The 18311-nt window shown below is 44.8% G+C and overlaps 1 protein-coding gene across 1 annotated transcript in view; it reads right to left on the bottom strand.

The window, feature by feature from the left end:
- Positions 1 to 18311, bottom strand: part of ADAMTS16 (ADAM metallopeptidase with thrombospondin type 1 motif 16) — a 631464-nt gene that overhangs the window by 419616 nt on the left and 193537 nt on the right. Inside the window, exon 9 of the mRNA XM_069613712.1 lies at positions 4169 to 4306. Within this exon, the coding sequence (XP_069469813.1) occupies positions 4169 to 4306 (138 nt within the window). The remainder of the gene's footprint in view (positions 1 to 4168; positions 4307 to 18311) is intronic.

Raw genomic sequence — 18311 nt, 5'->3', positions numbered from 1 at the left:
GTAGAAAATTCCCTACTTTCTTCGGCATTTGCTTTAACCCTTTCCTGACATAAAATACAGTTCTTGGTTGGACATTCTTTTACTTTGGGACTCCACAGTATTGTCGTTTGTGCTGCTTCTATATCATCGCACACCACTTGTAAAGAGTATAGGCCGGATTTATAATTGGGATCCTGGATGGTTCAGTAGTAGCGCAGAGCTGATTAGGTGCGTCAGCCACTAGTCATCCGTGGACCCCTGCAGAGCAGTAACCATTTCCTCAAATTGGACTTTCTGTAATGAAATGTATTTTTTAGACAGCTGGCCAGGTTACAATTTATATCATTCAAATATTAGTTGTAATAAAATGACGTATTGAAAATGACACGTTTTTCAAGTCTTAGGGTGCAGCGATTTCCTTGTAGGTGAGGGTGGTTCCTGTTTTCAGCTCACCAGTGGCCTGTCCTGCTGTTGAGCAGCAGCAGTGCTTCAGCTCCCACTCTACTCGTGGTGTGTTTGTTTTCGGCGTGGTTCCCTCGCGGCCAAGTGATCGAGCAAGCAGCTGTTCTCACACCTACTGTATACTGTTGGCCCTGCTGTTTCCGGAAGCTCGCGCCGGCATTGAATGTGTTCGTAAGGGAGACGTCACGTAGCCCTTGAAGGCTTGCGCAGCTGCAACGAATTCTCAAGCACTGGACACAGCCAAGAGTCTCCTGAACCACCATCACGAGAATTAATTTGGTGCATTTTTAAACAAAATAAATGAAACGCTGAAAAATGAAACAGTTACGAGATTGCAACACTCACACCTTATTAACTTCCATTGTTTAAATCTTGCATTTCTTATTTGAGTGTCACAGAGAGACCGAGCCGCAATCGCCCAACTTTGTGTCGTCAAGGAAAACGATTAAAAGGTCTCCAAACCTTCAACCCTTCACATTCCAAACTCTCCTCCCTTTGCAACCCTTAGCAGTAGGAATGCCTCAGCGTGCACGCCACTTGACCCCGATGCCCCCTGGAGATTATTGTATCTCACTTCCATCTGTCTGCTTTCCTGTGCCTTCGTGATAAAGAGACCAAAAGCCTCGGCGCGTCAGAGTGACAACAAAGCAGCCAGTGTTTAAAGCGGCTCCACTTGAAGTCAAACGGACAACACAAGAGCCTGCGGATCCAGGCAGATCCGAGGGGCGGCCTTGAGCACTTCCATGAGAGGCACCAACCTGTTCTGGGGCAGACCCTTACCGAGGCAAAGACAGTCCTCTGCCACACATAAAATGGCGGCGTATCCACAATCCAGCAATGTCTAGAGGAAGGCAAGGGAAAACGAATTGGAGGTGCATGCACGTGTTAAATGTCATGCTTGCAGTAAATGACCCTTGTCTCGCCTCTCCTAAATCTGCAAAAAAGTAGAGCCTGAAAGAATAGAACTAAGGGTAGAAATTACCATGTACCTTGTCCCGGTGGAGCAGTCAAACCAAAAGATCTACTGAGCAGTGGTAGAAGGGCGCCCAAATAAGAATTGGGTCTTGCGCCTGGTAGGGAGACAGGCTATACACGCGGGCATGGTGCAATACATGCGTCACTGGGTTGCGGCAGGAAAGTGCATTTTTTCATTTCTTTCTCTCCTCTCCCTCGGTCAGTCATTTGAGACATTTGTCTTGGGAGGATAGTTCAGGGGCAACTTGCTTGACTTGTAAGCAGGGCAGCATAGGTTCGATGTCCGTGCTTAGATACCTCTGGGTATTAAGCACGTTATAAATAACCTATCCTATATTGCCTTTGTGAAATCAGTCACCTTTGCTCTGATCTTCAACCCGCTGGGACGCATACCTAAAACCTACCTGAATAGATGCTCTGTCAATGGGGACATGAAACTACAAAAAGTTGTAATGCATAGTCATTCGCACTGTATTCAAAGCCTGGGCCCCAAGACGGAATGTCTTTTATGTCTCCTGGTCTGAGAGTCCTAAGGATGAATAGTTTGTGATTCTCCAAAGAACACGTTTTCCATCCTGGGGTTTATCGTGTGGCGCTATCCTGAAGGTAGGCTGGAGCAGCTCCGTGGATGCGCTTGAAGATGATGTAGACCATGTTAAGCTGAATTCTCCACTCTACTGGAAGCCACAGCAGGTTCCCGCAAGCAGCTTCAACATGATCACTGTTCCGATGCCCAGAAACAAATCAGTTTGGAAGTTATTAGTCTGCTAATAAGTTTAAATGAAGTACCGCACAGGAGTGCTTTACAATAGGCTAAGGAGCTGGTCACTAAGGCTTCTGTTACATCTGCCCACTTGCGGGGGGGGGAGGGGAGGGACACACCCCACTTAGCCGCTGATATTAAAACAGCATTCCCTGTAATGGGCTTGGACCTTTGCAACTATAATGTCTAAACATTTAACATGAGATAACAACATGTTTTCCAAAATTCCGGGGTGGGTGGGTTTGGGTGGAGGGATTCCTTCCAGTGTTAACAGGGCCGCCTCCATGTTCCTCTGGCAAAAGTGGATTCAGCTGTATATGCCATCCAGGCTGAAGTGCTACCCGGGCTTTGAGAATGTATGGTCACACAGAGCGCGCTCCAGCTGCAACTGATATATGCTGTTAAAATCAAGAGCTATGTTTAACTTCTAAAAGGACAAGTTCCAGAATGGTGAAAAGTTTCGTAAAAAGTAGTGGATCTGTTAATTCAGGTGCAAGTAGTAGTACGTCATTTGGTATTCAATGATTTTAACAAATTAAATTACAGAGAATATTAATAACGAAAATGTTCTAATGAAAAAACATCACATTTTGGGTAACAGGTTAAAACGTGTCGGGAGGGGGTTGGGTCGGTTTAAAAGCATAAGGAAATGGGGGGTTTGGGGAGACCCCCCAAAATTAAAATTAAAATAAAAAAAAAAAATGATATTTTTTGTTATAACATTTTCGTTATTACAGCATTCTCTGTAACTTAATTTGCCAAAATCACATGTAACCACACAGGGGGGGTTGTTAGGTCTGGAAAAGATCCGGGGCTACACTAATGTCGGGACTGTCGAGACTCAGGCTAGCTAGTCTTTTGGTTGTAGCTCCTGAGCTTCTATCCAAGGCTACAACCAAAAGACCCAGGTCTATAGACCCCTAAGCCCCCCCCCCAGCAACACCTCTAGAGCCTTTCACATTAGTATGGTCACAACGCGCTGTAGGTTGAATGGCCTCGAGGGACCGGTGTCCGGATATGGGACGAGATTCGAGACGGTGCTAGTAGGCGTGTGTGCATATTGGCCAGTACTTAAGATATAAAGGGTGGCCAAGTCCCTGCTAGCCAACCATTTCAGCTGGCATGTGGATGGGTGGTGATAAGTGGTCTAGAGGGGGGAAGCAAGAGCGGGATTAAAGTTATCTGTGCATCTACGCAAATAGCAATAATAACCCCCCCTCTGTACTCCCCCTCACCACCATGTGGGCTTCACTGGCCGGCAACAGTACCGGGGCCTGGTGTTAAGGCCCTCAATTCGCTCGACCTATAACTTGGGTCCCCGTTTTATTGCTTCATTACAAACATCTAGTAACTATCAAAATTCATAAGCATCATTTTGCTACTAATGCCAGAGGGGTCAACCTGTCTATCATTCTTGCACCAATTCATCACTCAGCCTCATTAAAGGCCCATATGATCTAGAAATAAATTGGATGGCCAGGGACAAAAAGAGTGGCCTGAATCGTAAAGGCATTAAAGTACAGGGAGTTGTTGCAATGGCGATGTTTTGTGCACATTGCTTCTATATGATGAGTACTTTCAATAGGGACGTGATCAGGGGTGCACTAGGAACCAAAAGAGGCCCTGGAAATAATGTTCAAAGTGGTACCCTATGACACATTTTCAACAAGCCGAACCCTTTCCCTATGAGAAAATTGGGAAATAAGATAAGTTACCACACAAAAGAGGCCCAGGGTGCAGAGGCCTACCGGGAAATCTCCAGAGTTCCCTATAGGCCAGTCCGCCCTTGGACATGATGAGTAGTGCTGATATATATCACATTGAAACATAGTCATCCAATTGGAGCATCAACATAACTGAAGTGTTTAAGCTGAGCAATACATCTTGGGACAGGCCAAAGATGCAGGGCAGATTACCATTGCTACCATTGCTCCTTCGTTCACTCATAATAAATGGTAGCACTGTGAATGCAGAGGATGCACACTATACCTTAGAAACTTGTGCAGATATTGCCGGCTGCAGGCTGACCAGGAGAAGACCCCGTTGTGTCCTGCCAGTGTCGGCGACATGATGTTGCCTTCAGACTTCTTGCACAGGTTGCCCTCTCCGTCATGAACCATTCCAAAACTGGGATAAAAGTGGGAGAATATCAGAACAGCTCTGCAAAAGGTGGAGCCCAATAAGCCCAAACTTGATCAGATAGCCTTGTCTCTAAACACTACATCATAAAAAAACACCATCTTATGGGTTTTGACTAATTTCTCTGTTTGGTCTCTTGAAGCGAAAGACTCGATGTTTCCAAAGAGACAGAAACTTCATTCTTTAGCATCACTCGTCTTGCCACCACTAAATTAACAGCTCTGTTAATAAAAGCAACAACACAAGTGACAAACGCATTTCTAGTTGGCATATTTCCATTCGCTTCAACACAAAGAATCTCTTGGCAGTAGAGTGCCCAATTCCACCCACTCCCAAATAAAATTGCTCTGCTGTATCATGTACCATATTTACTCCACAAGAGACTTTTTATGTTTACAGTTCAAAGACCAATGTGAGATATTCAGGGAACCCTCATTGCTCAAGCATGCCAATATTAAAATCAAACAGACATCCACAGATTCCTTGATTCCCGATGAAGGCATATCACCGAAACACGCAGAGCCAGGATGTTTGAATTTCTCATTATTTCCACATATCCACAGGTGAAGTGCTCTTTATTTCATTTAACTAATATTTAAGTGACTTAACCTTGCATTGGTTTCTTGAGAGTGAATTCCCTGTGCACTCTCAGTGCTGTTGTGCAATGTAGTATTTGTGTTGGGGTCATAACCTTTTTTGCTCTCTGCTATTCAGAGTTAGAAGTATTGCTAATGGCATGATGTTTGAGAAGTTTCTATGTCTACTGCATGGATAGCCTGTATATTTGCAAAATAATACATGCTGTCTTATTAATAAGACACCCAAGTTGAGGTTAAATAATTGGTCATAATATAGCACAAGTTGAGGTTAAATAACCAGTCATAATACAGAAAAAGAGTTCAATAAACAATTACATTCTGAACACTATTTCTACTCTCCTCTTCATCCATTGGTTTCCGTCAATCAATACAGAAAAGTGACAAAGGAAATCGAGAACAGACTATGAGACTGGTCCCTGTAGCTACATGCCAACCATTTATAACACTTGCAAAAGAAATCACAATTTCTCACGATATCAAAGCATTGTGATAGTGAGAAATCCTTAGTCAAAAACGTTTCGGTGAATTTAGTAGGATAATGTTGGGGGCAAAGCGGGATGCCACAATCAGCCACTGCATTTCTCTCTTGACAAGGCCCTGTTCTGGTAGAGGAAGCGGCACGGGTACCCATCAGAGCACTGATGCAGCCCAAAACCATCAATTTACCGGCCCCTGAGACTTTTATGCAGTTGTATCAACCACAAAAGGATATACGACCAGACCCAATTCAGGTTACACTTTTCTCTTTCATAAAAGGCAAGCATCCACTGTCCAATCAATATTAGTCAGCATTGAATGTGTATGTTCCTCTATTATTCTTAAATATCTCACTGAGGGGACCACACTAACAGATGAAGAGGTTTATCATATCCATGTGATGCCTTGCCCGTTTCTCAAAGGCATGAATGAACAATGGGATATCATCGGCTTTTTCCACCAAAATAACACACTTTCTGCCATCCTTGAACGGTTCAATACGCACAGGAGGCGGTGTGAGCTGCCACCGCCGTGAGCAAATTGCATGCTGGATGTTGAATGGACAGGATTTGTTGAAATCCTCTTCTGTGCACTTTATTGGGTTGCCATTTCTTTTGTTTTGCTTGTTTTTTTTAATAGAATGTATTTATATGAAGAAGGACTAAACCCATATCATATTGTACGAGTGGGCCGGGGCATAGCAAAAATTGTTAAATAACACGAACAAAGCATAGTGGGATGTGTAGTCCCATTAGATCCAAAATCACTAGATGGGCTGAACAGCCTCACAGAAGAGGACGAGAACATGCTCTTTACTCAGTTACTGACAGTGCACCTGCCCTGATGCTCCAATGCCCCTTGCGGTCAAGTAGCGGGATTAAGGTGTTTCCAGTATGTAGCCAGTGATGCTGGAACACTTCTTGGGCAGTGAGAACCCTGGGGGCAGGCTGTCTCTGCAGCTAAAGACCCACCACCCAAGTTCAGGGCCAGAGTGAAGTGAAGGCACTTAACACACGGGTGGCGATATAAGGACAGCGTGAACTCTCTTGCCTGGATCTCATCGCCATAAGTAGGCACGAGGGGAAAATGTAAAAAGTTATGGCTATATTTTTTAAATAGAAAATACAAAAAACATATCTGAGGCCCTATGGAATTCTTCCTCTTTGCTTCTGGATGCAGTGTTCATTACAACGCCGTAATGAACACTGCGAAGGACTAACAGGAAAAGGACGCAGCGACGGTGAAGCAGACATGATGGTGTGTAGGTTGGGAAATGTAATTAACAAAACAATGCTTTTGCCCCCATGTTGGTACCCTGTGGGTGCTAAATCATTGTGTGGTCTAGTGGGAGTGAGGTGAGAGGTGGTGATGAGGGGCGCACAGTTCTCAGGGTGCTCCAAATACAAGCTTTTGCCGGTCAAGGAACCATGCCTTCTCAGTAGCCTGACCACCTGGCACCCTCTCTACAGTGACAATGCACCTGCAGTTTTATATCATTGGATTAACTCATACACCGGCATTGATAAAGGGTCGTCATGTTCTTTACGTGCAGAAGCATAGCCAGGATTTTCTAACAAGTGGGGGCAGAAAGGGCAGGGGTTCTACGTGTTTTAACCCCTTGGTTCATTAAAACATTTCATGGATGTTATGAGGTGTTTGAAAGTGCATGCGTAATGTTTTTCCTGTGTTTGGCTCAACCATAGAGGATTGCAAAATAAATGAAGAACAATACCACATGTTTTATCTTGTGCTTCTTTATTGATTACCTCCACTGCAATGATATAGCCTTACGGACGAGTGAAGGGCCATTATTCCGAGATAATGACCCGCCAAAGTTACCGCCTGAGGGAAAACTGTGGGCCATAAGCAGAGAAGTCATTATCCCAAGTGATAATGACCCCTTGCGAGGTCTGTAACACTATTAGTATGTACTTGCGGTAGCAATACATGTTTTGGAGTTTTAGTGGTGAAGTAAAAAAGTTACTTTAATGCTGGGTAAAATAAATAAGCAACTGAAAATTGAGTGGTTTTATTTTGTAATATCAAAATAACATAGTTGGCCTCGGAAATTAAGCATTTTAATTGCAAACTTGTTTGAACTGAAACCGGTTTAACATGAGCATGACTTTGGTGCCAAGGTAAAGGACACGGTTTCTGTACATATGAAAGAGACAGCATTGTCCCATGTTTTTGCTTTCTCTTTCATAGGACCTTCGAGCAAAGAGAACGTCCTGTCAGAGAGGAAGGGCCTTGTTGAAAGAAATCTTTCCTGGAAACCGCATAGTAGTTTCCCTGTATGCTTTTGAAGCCAGAATGTTCAGAGCACAGCCAATAGCAGTCGTCGTTTTACTGCACGCTAAGCTTTCTGGTTGGCTGAGAGTGGTCATTAAGGATCTCCATGTGCTCCGGGTGGATGAAGGGCCGACGCGGCCCTCCCGGGATTCAAACCTGTGTCCTGCACGCTGAGCACAGATGTTAGAGTGCGCATAATTAACTTGCGTGGGCATAGTGAAATGAATGGGGGAAATCTTGACCTTTCACTATGCAATAGCTATTCAACCTGCCCCACAGTCTCGTTAAAAGCTGGAACCAGAAACACATAACAATATAGTTGTCATAACTCTTTCCCTATCCCGCTTCGTGCAGCGGAGAGTAGGACGCGCCTGCATACCAGTGACTGGTCACAGTTGCTTGGACTGGTCTGTGGAGAGAACCATAAACCCACTCTGAGCTGCTTTCGAGGACTGCCGATCTGCAACCCCACTAGGCGTGTTCAGGAATTCACGTTTTTTCAAAAGAAACAACCAGGCGATTGTCTGGCAATACTTGTCCCAGTGAAATCAGTTGAATGCCAGGACTAATTGCCAGCCTACAAGTATCCTGCTTCCTTTGGTGTTGGGGGCTTTTGCTTAGAACAATGCAGGGCTTCTGTTTTCCAGCTTCGGAGCTCGTGCTTTAAGTCTTGTATCACGGCGCCGCTTCTACTTGCCGGGTTCTCGCTGCCTCGTGGATGTCTGCTCATGCGCAGAGCTTCCTTCTGTGCACTGATTCTCCTGAACAGAGGCGTTGCCAGGGGGAGCTTGGGGGGCTATAGTCTTATGGTTGTAGCCCCGGATAGAAGCTCAGCGGCTACAACTAAAAAGGCTAGCGAGGCCAGGGTCCGACAGTCCCAACATTAGCGTAGCCCCAGATCTTTTCTAGACCTAGCAACATCCCCGAGTGTTTATTTCGTGGTTTCTAGCCCTGCTTGTGGCTTATAGGCCATCGTACGTCTGATGACAGAAGGCGATCCGGGGGTAGAATCATCCCACTGCCTGCCCTCGCCGTGGTTAGCTTCCCACTCCCTGGTATTGATCCCTTTCGATCTGCTTCCCTCACGGTTTACTTCCCTCGATGACTTGTGACGCGTTCTGTTGCTTTCCGGAGCTAGGTCCATGCTCAATAAATACTATAATAAAATAATCCCATTGCACTATGACGCCCTACAAGGTGAGGTTGTCTGTCCGTCTGCTACATACTTTGTTTGATTGCGTAGATATTGATAAATGTATAACCCCTATCAATTTTTTGTTTGGGCTATTAGGAGGCAGATGAGCCACCTGTAAGCCGACACTATTGCATTAGAGTAGAGATAGGGAGAAATGGCATATGAGGAGGGACACAAAGCTTGCAGGTGTTATTTGGTTATTAGCCCACCCATTGAACGCCCATGGCCATGCTAATCCCTATGCCCATTCGCACACAGTTCCTGCCACCCCTGCCCAAAACATCACCTTTTGAGCTTGCTTTAATCAATCCCTACCATCAAACTTTGCAATCGAAGTGCCTGACACTGTTTCTTCAACACAGTATTCTGAGAGTTACTGATTTAATTGGAGTTGTAAACACGCTACTGCTGTAATAAAAAAAGTCTTAAGCAGGTCTGCCTTCAGCCATGCGACTTATAAGTACTATGGTGTCCTTCATTGAAGTCCTCTTAAAAACAAGCATTGGCAAAGCCAATTCATTTGGCTTGTTTGCAAGTATCATGCATGTGCCAGGCACTGCTATTAGGGTACTCACACCATTTTGCACCTGCTACCATCAATGGTCAGTTAATACCATTACTGCAGTGCCTGGCAAGAGCCTTTCCCATGCCTACACAAAAGACCAAACTGTTTGGCATTGCCAATGCCTGTTAAAATGTCGTGATGGTATTCTGTGGCCTTCCTTCCCTTATAAATACTTTAGGGAATGTATACTCCCACACCATTTACAGATAACTTCATGGCCTCTGTGCCCATATTTATCAGCAACACGCCTTACCTCTTCTCACTTCTGTCGAGACAGGGCTGTGAGGGAAGTCTGGTCCTTCTTAGCAGAAACCGTAGCCAGCGGTGGAATTGAAAACCCCACTGACTATATGGGAGCCAGGCAGAATCAGAAGCACTAGAGAAAAAAGCAAGAGCAGAAAAACCTCCAGGAAGTAGTGAGACCAGCCTGTGGGATTCTGCGTAAGATTCGACTACAGGCGAACTTAGGAGAAGGCCTTGGCAATATAATGCAGAGATGTAGAATAGCAAGGAACACGGCATGAGAAAGTGAGAAGACCAATAGAAGGGTCTCCCGAGTACACAGAAGGAAGGAGAGATCAGTAAGGCAGGATCACTGGTCCAAGGGGAAAAACAAGGATCAGGAAGAAGGAAAAACTCACGAGAGCTGTGGAAGCAAGTGTCCGCTCACAGGAAACAGAGCGTTGAGACACAGTGGACTAATCTGGGCACCACAACCGGAACTGCAAAGTTACTGAACAAAGTCTGCCCCTTCCATTATAGATCATCATTAGTCAGTCCTCTGAGGGATACTGTGATGTGGTGCTTTCAGCCCCTTTTTTCACCTGCCTTCTCTTTTCGCTGCTGAAGGAACTTTGTTTGGGGTTAGGGAAGTGTGGAGTGAGGGTAAGGTGGAAGGAAAGCGTGATGGGGAAAGGAGGAGTCAGATGGTGAGAACAAAATTAAAGTAAATCAGAGGTGTAAAGTTGAAGTCAAATCCCGTCCTGTGATGCCATTGGATGTGTCACGTGATGTAATTTCCTCTGTCTCTTTGATTTTTCTGAAATTGCACCATTGGGAACAACCCAGTATACCTCCCAGTGTCGCAGGCTTCCATGATTGGATTCACTGAAACAGATCAAACACATACAGAGACAGTTGACAGTCTTGTTCTGTCTATTTCTTTGATTTTCACCTAAGAAGTTCTCCTAATGGACAAAGTCATAGTTCTGCCGTTTAGCGGGATCTGTGGTTGAGAAACCTATCTTTGGCTATTATTTTGCACGTATATATTTGCACACTGCTTTTCAGCACATTTGTATTGACAATGGGGGTCATTACGAGTTTGGAGGTAGCCAATAGCTGCCTCCAAACCTGGGTCTGGTCTGGCTGAATGGGGACTTACCTGGACATTCCGACCTAGACGGTCCCGGTAAGTCCCCATTCAGTTAACCATTCTCCATTCCCATTTGAGCCTCCATAGGGCTCAATGGGAATGGGGAAGGCGCTAATAACGGGCCCGAAAATTGCGGGCCCGTTATTATCTCCAAAGTCCCTTAACGGAACCCGCAGAGAATGGCTGGTCAGACCAGCCATTCCTTCTGTGACCCGCTAAGGGACCGCGGAATAGGGCGGTAAGGTTTTACCGGCACCGGCATCATTACCGGTGACCGTTAACCCTTACCGCCCAACTCGTAATCACCCAATATCTTATTTCATTTATCATATATTAACGCTTCACTCATTTTTTTGACTTTTTGTTTACAATTTGTGTTTCCAGTTAGTCTATGCTTTCAATTTCATTTTACGTGTCTTTTTCTTTTGAAATATTGAAAGGATATTGTGACTGTGTACTGCTCTGACATCCATCTATTCATTCTGCACTGCCTTTCTTAACCAGTTCAATTCTCTTCTCTTGAGCAGTAGCCAACGTGGTATTTGTTTTTTTAAACTATCCTGGTTCATTTTCTTCATTTTTATTATGGGTCCTCTGAATACTGGAATAGATTTGTCTGAAGAGTGGCAAACCTTAGAAGGCCGAGATGGGTTCAGTGGTGGACATAGATCTGAATATTTTAGGGGCGCTGGCTCATCTACATGAGCAAGGTCAGAGGTATTGTGGGATAGGACACATTTGACAGTTAGGAAGGTGACTTGGCAACTGCATGCGGACATATCCTGAACACAGAGTAATTCAAGCAGCCTTCATCCCAGGAAGAAAGTGCTGCCTCCCAACACTAGCATTGCGAGGAATTCGACCATCTGAATGGTGGGTGTGGGCCCACCTGGGCTTTTTTTGAAATTTTAAATGAAATTGAATGATGGTAGTTCAACCTCTGGAAAATATGTGGGGCTAATCCCCCCAATTTACTATGAACACTGCATAACATACACATAGACCTATATATTCTGGGTGGACACAGCCTATAGGCGCCCTCCCCCCTGTCATATTTAGTTGGAATATGACAACCAAGAGTACATCAAGAATTCTCAGAAGAGGGAAGGGAAAACCTTCCTCCTGCCATGGCCAGCCAAATTAACTATCAAAGGCTCAATGGATCGGCCCTGTCCTTTTGTGTCAGCATTGCAGAATGGTGGCAGCAATTAACATAATTAACATATTAGTAGAGTATATTTCAAACAGGCCCACATGGTGCCTGGCTGCAGAGCCTAAAACAAAGGAGACAGGAAACCCCAACACCCCTTTCATATGCACTGTGTCAACCTGAAGCCAGCTCCTGTCTCTCAGTATCAAGGGCAGTGACCTGTCATGTCTGGGACTATGTGTTTACAGTGGGCAACCCCCGCAGGTGTACTCCATTCAGAAGGTACGAGTATGTTGATTGATGGAGACAGAAACTCTGTTCTCACTGCAGCTTCAAGGGAGACCGGCCGCTTTAATCAGGTACCACAGAGAGCTGCATTAACTAGAGAGATCCTTTGATCCAGAATAGACAGGAAGATGGGCTTGACTTAGTATTACATGTTGTCACCTCTTTACCTTTTCTGTTGCAAAACACTCTGGTTATGACCTCATGCATTCCGAAGATTGTTGGTGGGGACCCAGGATTGGTTCATTAAGGAAAGCTTAGTATACACCAATCACTGAGGCTCATTTGGCTTTAAAAGAAGGGCTAAGCACCTTTTTGGCAGATCATCTGAAGATTTTGCAAGGAGTAACAAGAAGAACGTATTTGGACCCTGGCTGGAGGTGCAGTCTGCCTTACAGCTTCCGCCAGTGAAGGAAGACTAAGTTTTCCAAAGAGGGAAGCACAATCCCTCCACTTAACATCTCCCAGGGAACAGAGGGAGATACTGAATCCAGAGGACCCTTCAGCAGCTCCAGAACCAGTACCCAGCCAGCACCCAGCATGCCCTGCTAGGCTCTGCAAGCAAGCTTTCTAGGTGGGAAGTGCCAAAGGTTCTCAGAACCAAACCCAGGACAAGGCTGTTTCCTGCAACACTCTCTTCATATTTGGCCCGTCCACCTTAAAAGATGACACAAGTCCAGTGAAGAAGCTAGGAGGAGTGCATCGACAAGCATCAACCAGTGTCCACCTGAAAAGTAAATTTTTGAGCCAGTCGAGCCCCTCAAGCTGCAACAGGACTGCAAGACTTGTCCTTGGCCTCAAGCCCTGGGATCACATCTCTACAGCTCTGAAATCTCTCCATTGGCTCACAGTGGATGCAAGTATTACATTCAACCCTCTGCATTGTCCACAAGGCTTTCTGGGGTCTGGGTCCAAAATACCTTCAGCTATCCCTCCGCAAATACCTCCCCTCTCGAGCTCTTCGCTCCCCTACCTCCAACTCCCTCCGGGTCAATCATTTTTCAAAGAAAAAAGCTGGGGGTAGATCTCTATATTCGGCTGGGTCTCCCTCTGGAACAGCCTCCCTGCCACTCTAAAACTTGAGGAGAACCATCTCCGGTTCCGGAAGCACCTCAAGACCTTCCTCTTTGTTTCTGCCTTCGCTCCCCCTTCTCCCCTGCTGATCTGCTCTCTCTTGGCACTGTGCACCTGGCCACCCTCTCTCCCCTGGGCTCAGGTACCTGCTCGCCCTGCCACCCTCCTGCACTGCCTCCTGGCCACCCCTTGCACTGGGGACTGTATCTGTACCCATACACCCCCCACCATTTTCTTTTTCTGCACTTATCAGCCCTACCCAGTCTGCTGCCTTAAACACAGCACTTGCCACTTACTGGCTGCACTACCATTGTTTATTGCTTCCATTTTCTATTTATTTTATTTATTATTATTTATCTGCTCTCCTCTGCTCCGCACTTTACACTCTCACCCTTCCATGCACTTTTTTCCTTTTCCCTTTCCCATGCACTTGCGCGTTCTCACTGTCACTGGGCCTAGTAAGATCGTTGTTGTGTTGTTTCTTCCGTTTCCCCTCCCTTGCCTAGTCGGGCTCTGAAACACCTGTGTGATACAAATATCATATATCATATCATATAATATCATAACCGACTGCACCTTTGACTGTTGTTACGCCGCAGGTCACTCACGTGGTCCGAGACGTTGCGACCAGTGCTTCAGACCCGCCAGCCAGCATTCAGACATCGATTCCTGACCCTGAGCCACCATGTAAGCCAGCCTGCAGAAGTCCATCCAGCCTCGTTTACCAAACTGCCTTCCGCCTGATACCTGCAGCTGTCTCCCACCTTGAACTCTGTCGCAGAAGCTGCAAAACACCCTGAAACCGACTCTACACTGTTGAGCACCAAATACTTCTACAGGCACAGTGTGCATTGTGGTCCTGTACCTGTGGTACTTCTCCAAAGGCCCCTATTGACATGTTACAAACAATTACTCCCTTTGTTCTGAAACCAAGTATCCTTGAACTATTGCGATTAATTACTTTTCCGACTACCCTCCTGTCAGTATCCAGAGTGCATCCCTTTTCCTTCTTGAAACTGTCTGTCCTCTGCATTCCTTTACAGGGTGGGCTGTATTTTGTAGTGTGCTAGAACTGTCTGTTTAATAATAATAAAGTAGTTATTTGTATATAACCTTGATTGAGCAGTCCCTTTTATCATTGGGGAATAATTGTATTTTCACTGTGTTGCAACTAACCAATGATCTACAACCTTCTGGAGATAAGCTTGCCGTTCCATCCACGTTAACAAAATTGGACAAGGGGATTTATAATTTGCTTGTGTTTCCAATCTGTTCGGATCCCTTCTGTTAATGTTAACGTTAAAGGATATTTGTACCGTGCACTATCACCACTGGAGTGGTCCCCTGACACTCTGGCGGATCTGTAACAAAATAAAGGGGGGGTAGGTTATGCGTGTTAGTAGAACAAAGTTTGGAGATGAGCAAGGGAGCTGTGAAGTACTGTTGGCAGCTTCAGATTGGTTAACACCGTTCACCGAGTACGAGAGGTGTGGGGCTGATTGATAGTTTAGAAACTGATATTCGCGCCTGCACACCTGGTGCCCCGGAAGTTGATTCATCACAAGCATCACCCTCTCTCTTACAGGATGGCTCTGATGCTCCAGCTAGGTGCCAGTAAAACATCCCACTTAGTGCTTGCCATTTTTGGTTTCTGCATTTTGGGGTTTCTGGGTGGCATCTACAGGAATCTGCTAAACACTGACTTGACGACTTTAGCAAGAGGAAGAAGGCCAAGTATGGATGCTAAGTTGGAAATATGTGCAAACTAAACCATGAAAACAAAACATGTAGTAAATTAATGTCAGCCGTGCCATGTGCAAAAGGGTTCCATGTCATTTCATCACGGAATGTTTTTTCTCAGGGTTTTTTACCGCAATTCTTTTAACGAAAAAGGCCAACAAGGCAACAATAATGTGTTCAACAGGAGAGTATGAGGAACAAACTAACACAACAAAGCGGCATGAAAATCTGCAGTAAAACAAACTTGAGTTGGTTCTACAGTTGCCTATGTCTTTGTGAAATGTTTGCATGTTATACAATTGCTATATAAAAAAAACAATACAAAAAATACATAGAGGAACATGCCCCTTATTCTATGGTTTAAGAATATTGAAAGTTACTGAGGGGTTCTGAGACCAGGCAGAGCAGTGAGATCAATGGTGGAGATCCATCATAAGCTCACAGAACTTTGAGGTGGCTTGCAGCTTCCTTTTTAGTTTTGACTACTAGTTGGCGCTGAAAGTTCTACCTTTAAGCCAAAACCATTGTCAGTAAAGTAAGAGCTGTAACATAAGGGCTTGTTTAATTTTGTCTTGTAGAGGCAGCAATTAGTATATGTGAACTTGGCACTTTTTTCTGGTTTTTATGAAGATCTACGTAGACACAGTACCATGACGAATAGAACATTCTCTGTGTTATTTAAATGATTGTCAGATTTGAATGATTTAAAACAATAATTTCGGCCTGCCAAAACAATTGTTTGAAAGCTAATGGGTTAAAATTTGAGACACAATTAGCGATTTAAATCAACCATGTGTCCCTGAAAAACATCTTTCTGAAAGTTAGCGGGTTCAACACAGCTATCAAGCAGCTTGTGGGGTGTTTAAAACTCAAACATGTGGGCCTTCAGTTGCCTGCCTTCCAAGCACTTCAGCATCCTAGCACACAGCCCTGAATAGCATATTTTTTAAAGCATTGGTCAAGATCAGTGGTAACATGTCATTACTATATTTGCATCCTTTGTGAAAAAAGTGCAATTTTCAAAAGTTACTAAATAAAGAACAGGTTTGTTTACAGAAGAGCCCAATTTATTGGCTTTGCCAATGCTTGCTGGTTAGGGTATTATTTGTAATTGGTTATTTATAATACGCTTAATACCCAGAGGTTGCTAAGAGCAGATCTGGGGATCGAACCTGTGTTGCTGCGAATTGGTCAAGATCAGTGGTAACATGTCATTACTGGATTTGGATCGTTTGTGAAAAAGTGCAATTTTCAAAAGTTGCTAAATCAGGAACAGGTTTGTTTATAGAAGAGCCCAATTAATTGGCTTTGCCAATGCTGGTTGCATAGGGCAGTATCTGTAATCAGTCATTTCTAATGCGCTTAATACCCAGAGGTTGCTAAGAGCAGACCCGGGGATCGAACCTGTGTTGCTGCGAATTGGTCAAAATCAGTGGTAACATATAATTACTGTATTTCGATCCTTTGTGAAAAAAGTGCAATTTTCAAAAGTTGCTAAATAGGAAACAGGTTTGTTTATAGATGAGCCCAACTTTGTCAATGCGTGTTGCTTGGGGTTCTATTTGTAATCGGTTATTTATAATGCGCTTAATACCCAGAGGGTGCCAAGCATGGACCCGGAGATTCAACCTGTGTTGCTGCGTGTTGCCCCTGGGCTATCCTTCCCGAGGCAACAGCCGGTGTATTTCTTTCGGATACAGGCTTACACTGCAATCCCCTTCAGCACCTGGTCTGTTGCTCGCCCTGGTGCAAGAGATATATAGGATACATGCAGAATCTGCTCAGTTGGAAAACTCACCAGTAAGCAAATTGCAATGTTATCTCATGTTACGCTGCACGGTTTTTATACGACCGCAAATCACCACCGTAGTACTCTGAAAGCGCATAGGCTTTTCCAAAAAGTGGCGCACTGTGCCCCCACCAAGGAGTTCCAGACCACAGTCTAGAAGGAAGAGGAAAAGTGCGGAGCGTAGAGGGAAAGAAAAGGGGTAACAAAGGAAGAGCAGAGGAAGGCTTACGCTGGTCGGTAAAATGGGGAGGCGTAATGTCGCGAGGCTTGGCTGCATGATGCGCCTGTGAGTCCGGAACTCCCGCACCCAAGGGAGAATGTACTTCCGGGCAGGCTGGACTGTGTGACCGATGTTTGAGAAGGGAACTATGGAGTGATGGGCGTAGAAGGAAATCCGTCCTTCGTGTGGGCAGCCTGATTGCATGACGTAAATGCGTGTCATCATTTGTGGATCTTGTGTTGCAAACCAATATTTCACGGCCCTTAGAATGGATCTAAATTATGTTTTTTTTCTTCTAACATAAATGGTGCCATGCATAATGATTTATGCTCTCCTCTGTTAAACTTCAGGCACTGCATTGAATACACATGCTAGCACAATGGGCCTCATTACGAGTTTGCAGGTCCAGAAATAACGGTACCGGTAAGCTTGCCGGTACCATTGTTTCCGCACCAGCAAACTATGAGTTTTGGGAGCAGGTGCTTTCAGCCCGCCAGGTCTGACTGGCGGGTGGAACGGCACCCGCTCGCACACCTTGACGGATGCACCGGCACTGTTGCACACAGTGCCGGTGCAACCGTCCTCCCCGAATGGGGATTTTCTTTTTTCCGGCTGTAATGCCCCGGCAGTTCCCCATTCGCAGGTGCTGGAAAAAAAATGACTCATAATGAGGCCCAATGGCTCCTTATCACTGAATCACTGTAGATTGGCACAGAAAATGAGTTCAGAAGAAAAGAATCTGAAAAGCCAGTAATGCCTAGAAGTAAATGCATCCGCGGCTGATGGAATCCTGCACTGTCTGGCTCTGGCACAAATCGACTTTAGAAATTAATTACAGGTGAGTTGTGTTTTTCTATTATTAGAGCTGAGTAGTGATGTCACAAAAAGGCTGTAATAAGAAATGTATTTGAAGGCTTGTATGCAAATATTGTAGGAATCCATGTATTATACCAAAATAATGAGGCAGCCCTGAGGGGACCCCACAGTATTAATAATAGAGCTACACCTCTGTGTTATTTTGAAAACATACCAAAGCCTTCTGATAAATGTCCAACAGAATCATCTGTTTTATATGCAAAGAGTGGTTCCATACATATATCACATGCATCACACCCCCAACATTAGAATGTTGAGAATTACAGTATGTAACACATGGCAGAAAATTAAGTTGCAGTTTTCTATTGATATGAACTGAGATACATATTTCTCATACTGTGCCTGTAGATCTTTCT

This window comes from Ambystoma mexicanum, chromosome 5p, assembly GCF_040938575.1.
Source record: "Ambystoma mexicanum isolate Mex_15411 chromosome 5p, UKY_AmexF1_1, whole genome shotgun sequence".
Classification (NCBI taxonomy): Eukaryota; Metazoa; Chordata; class Amphibia; order Caudata; family Ambystomatidae; genus Ambystoma; species Ambystoma mexicanum.
Note: the sequence above shows the minus strand (reverse complement) of the source record. Positions and strands in the feature narration are given on the sequence as shown.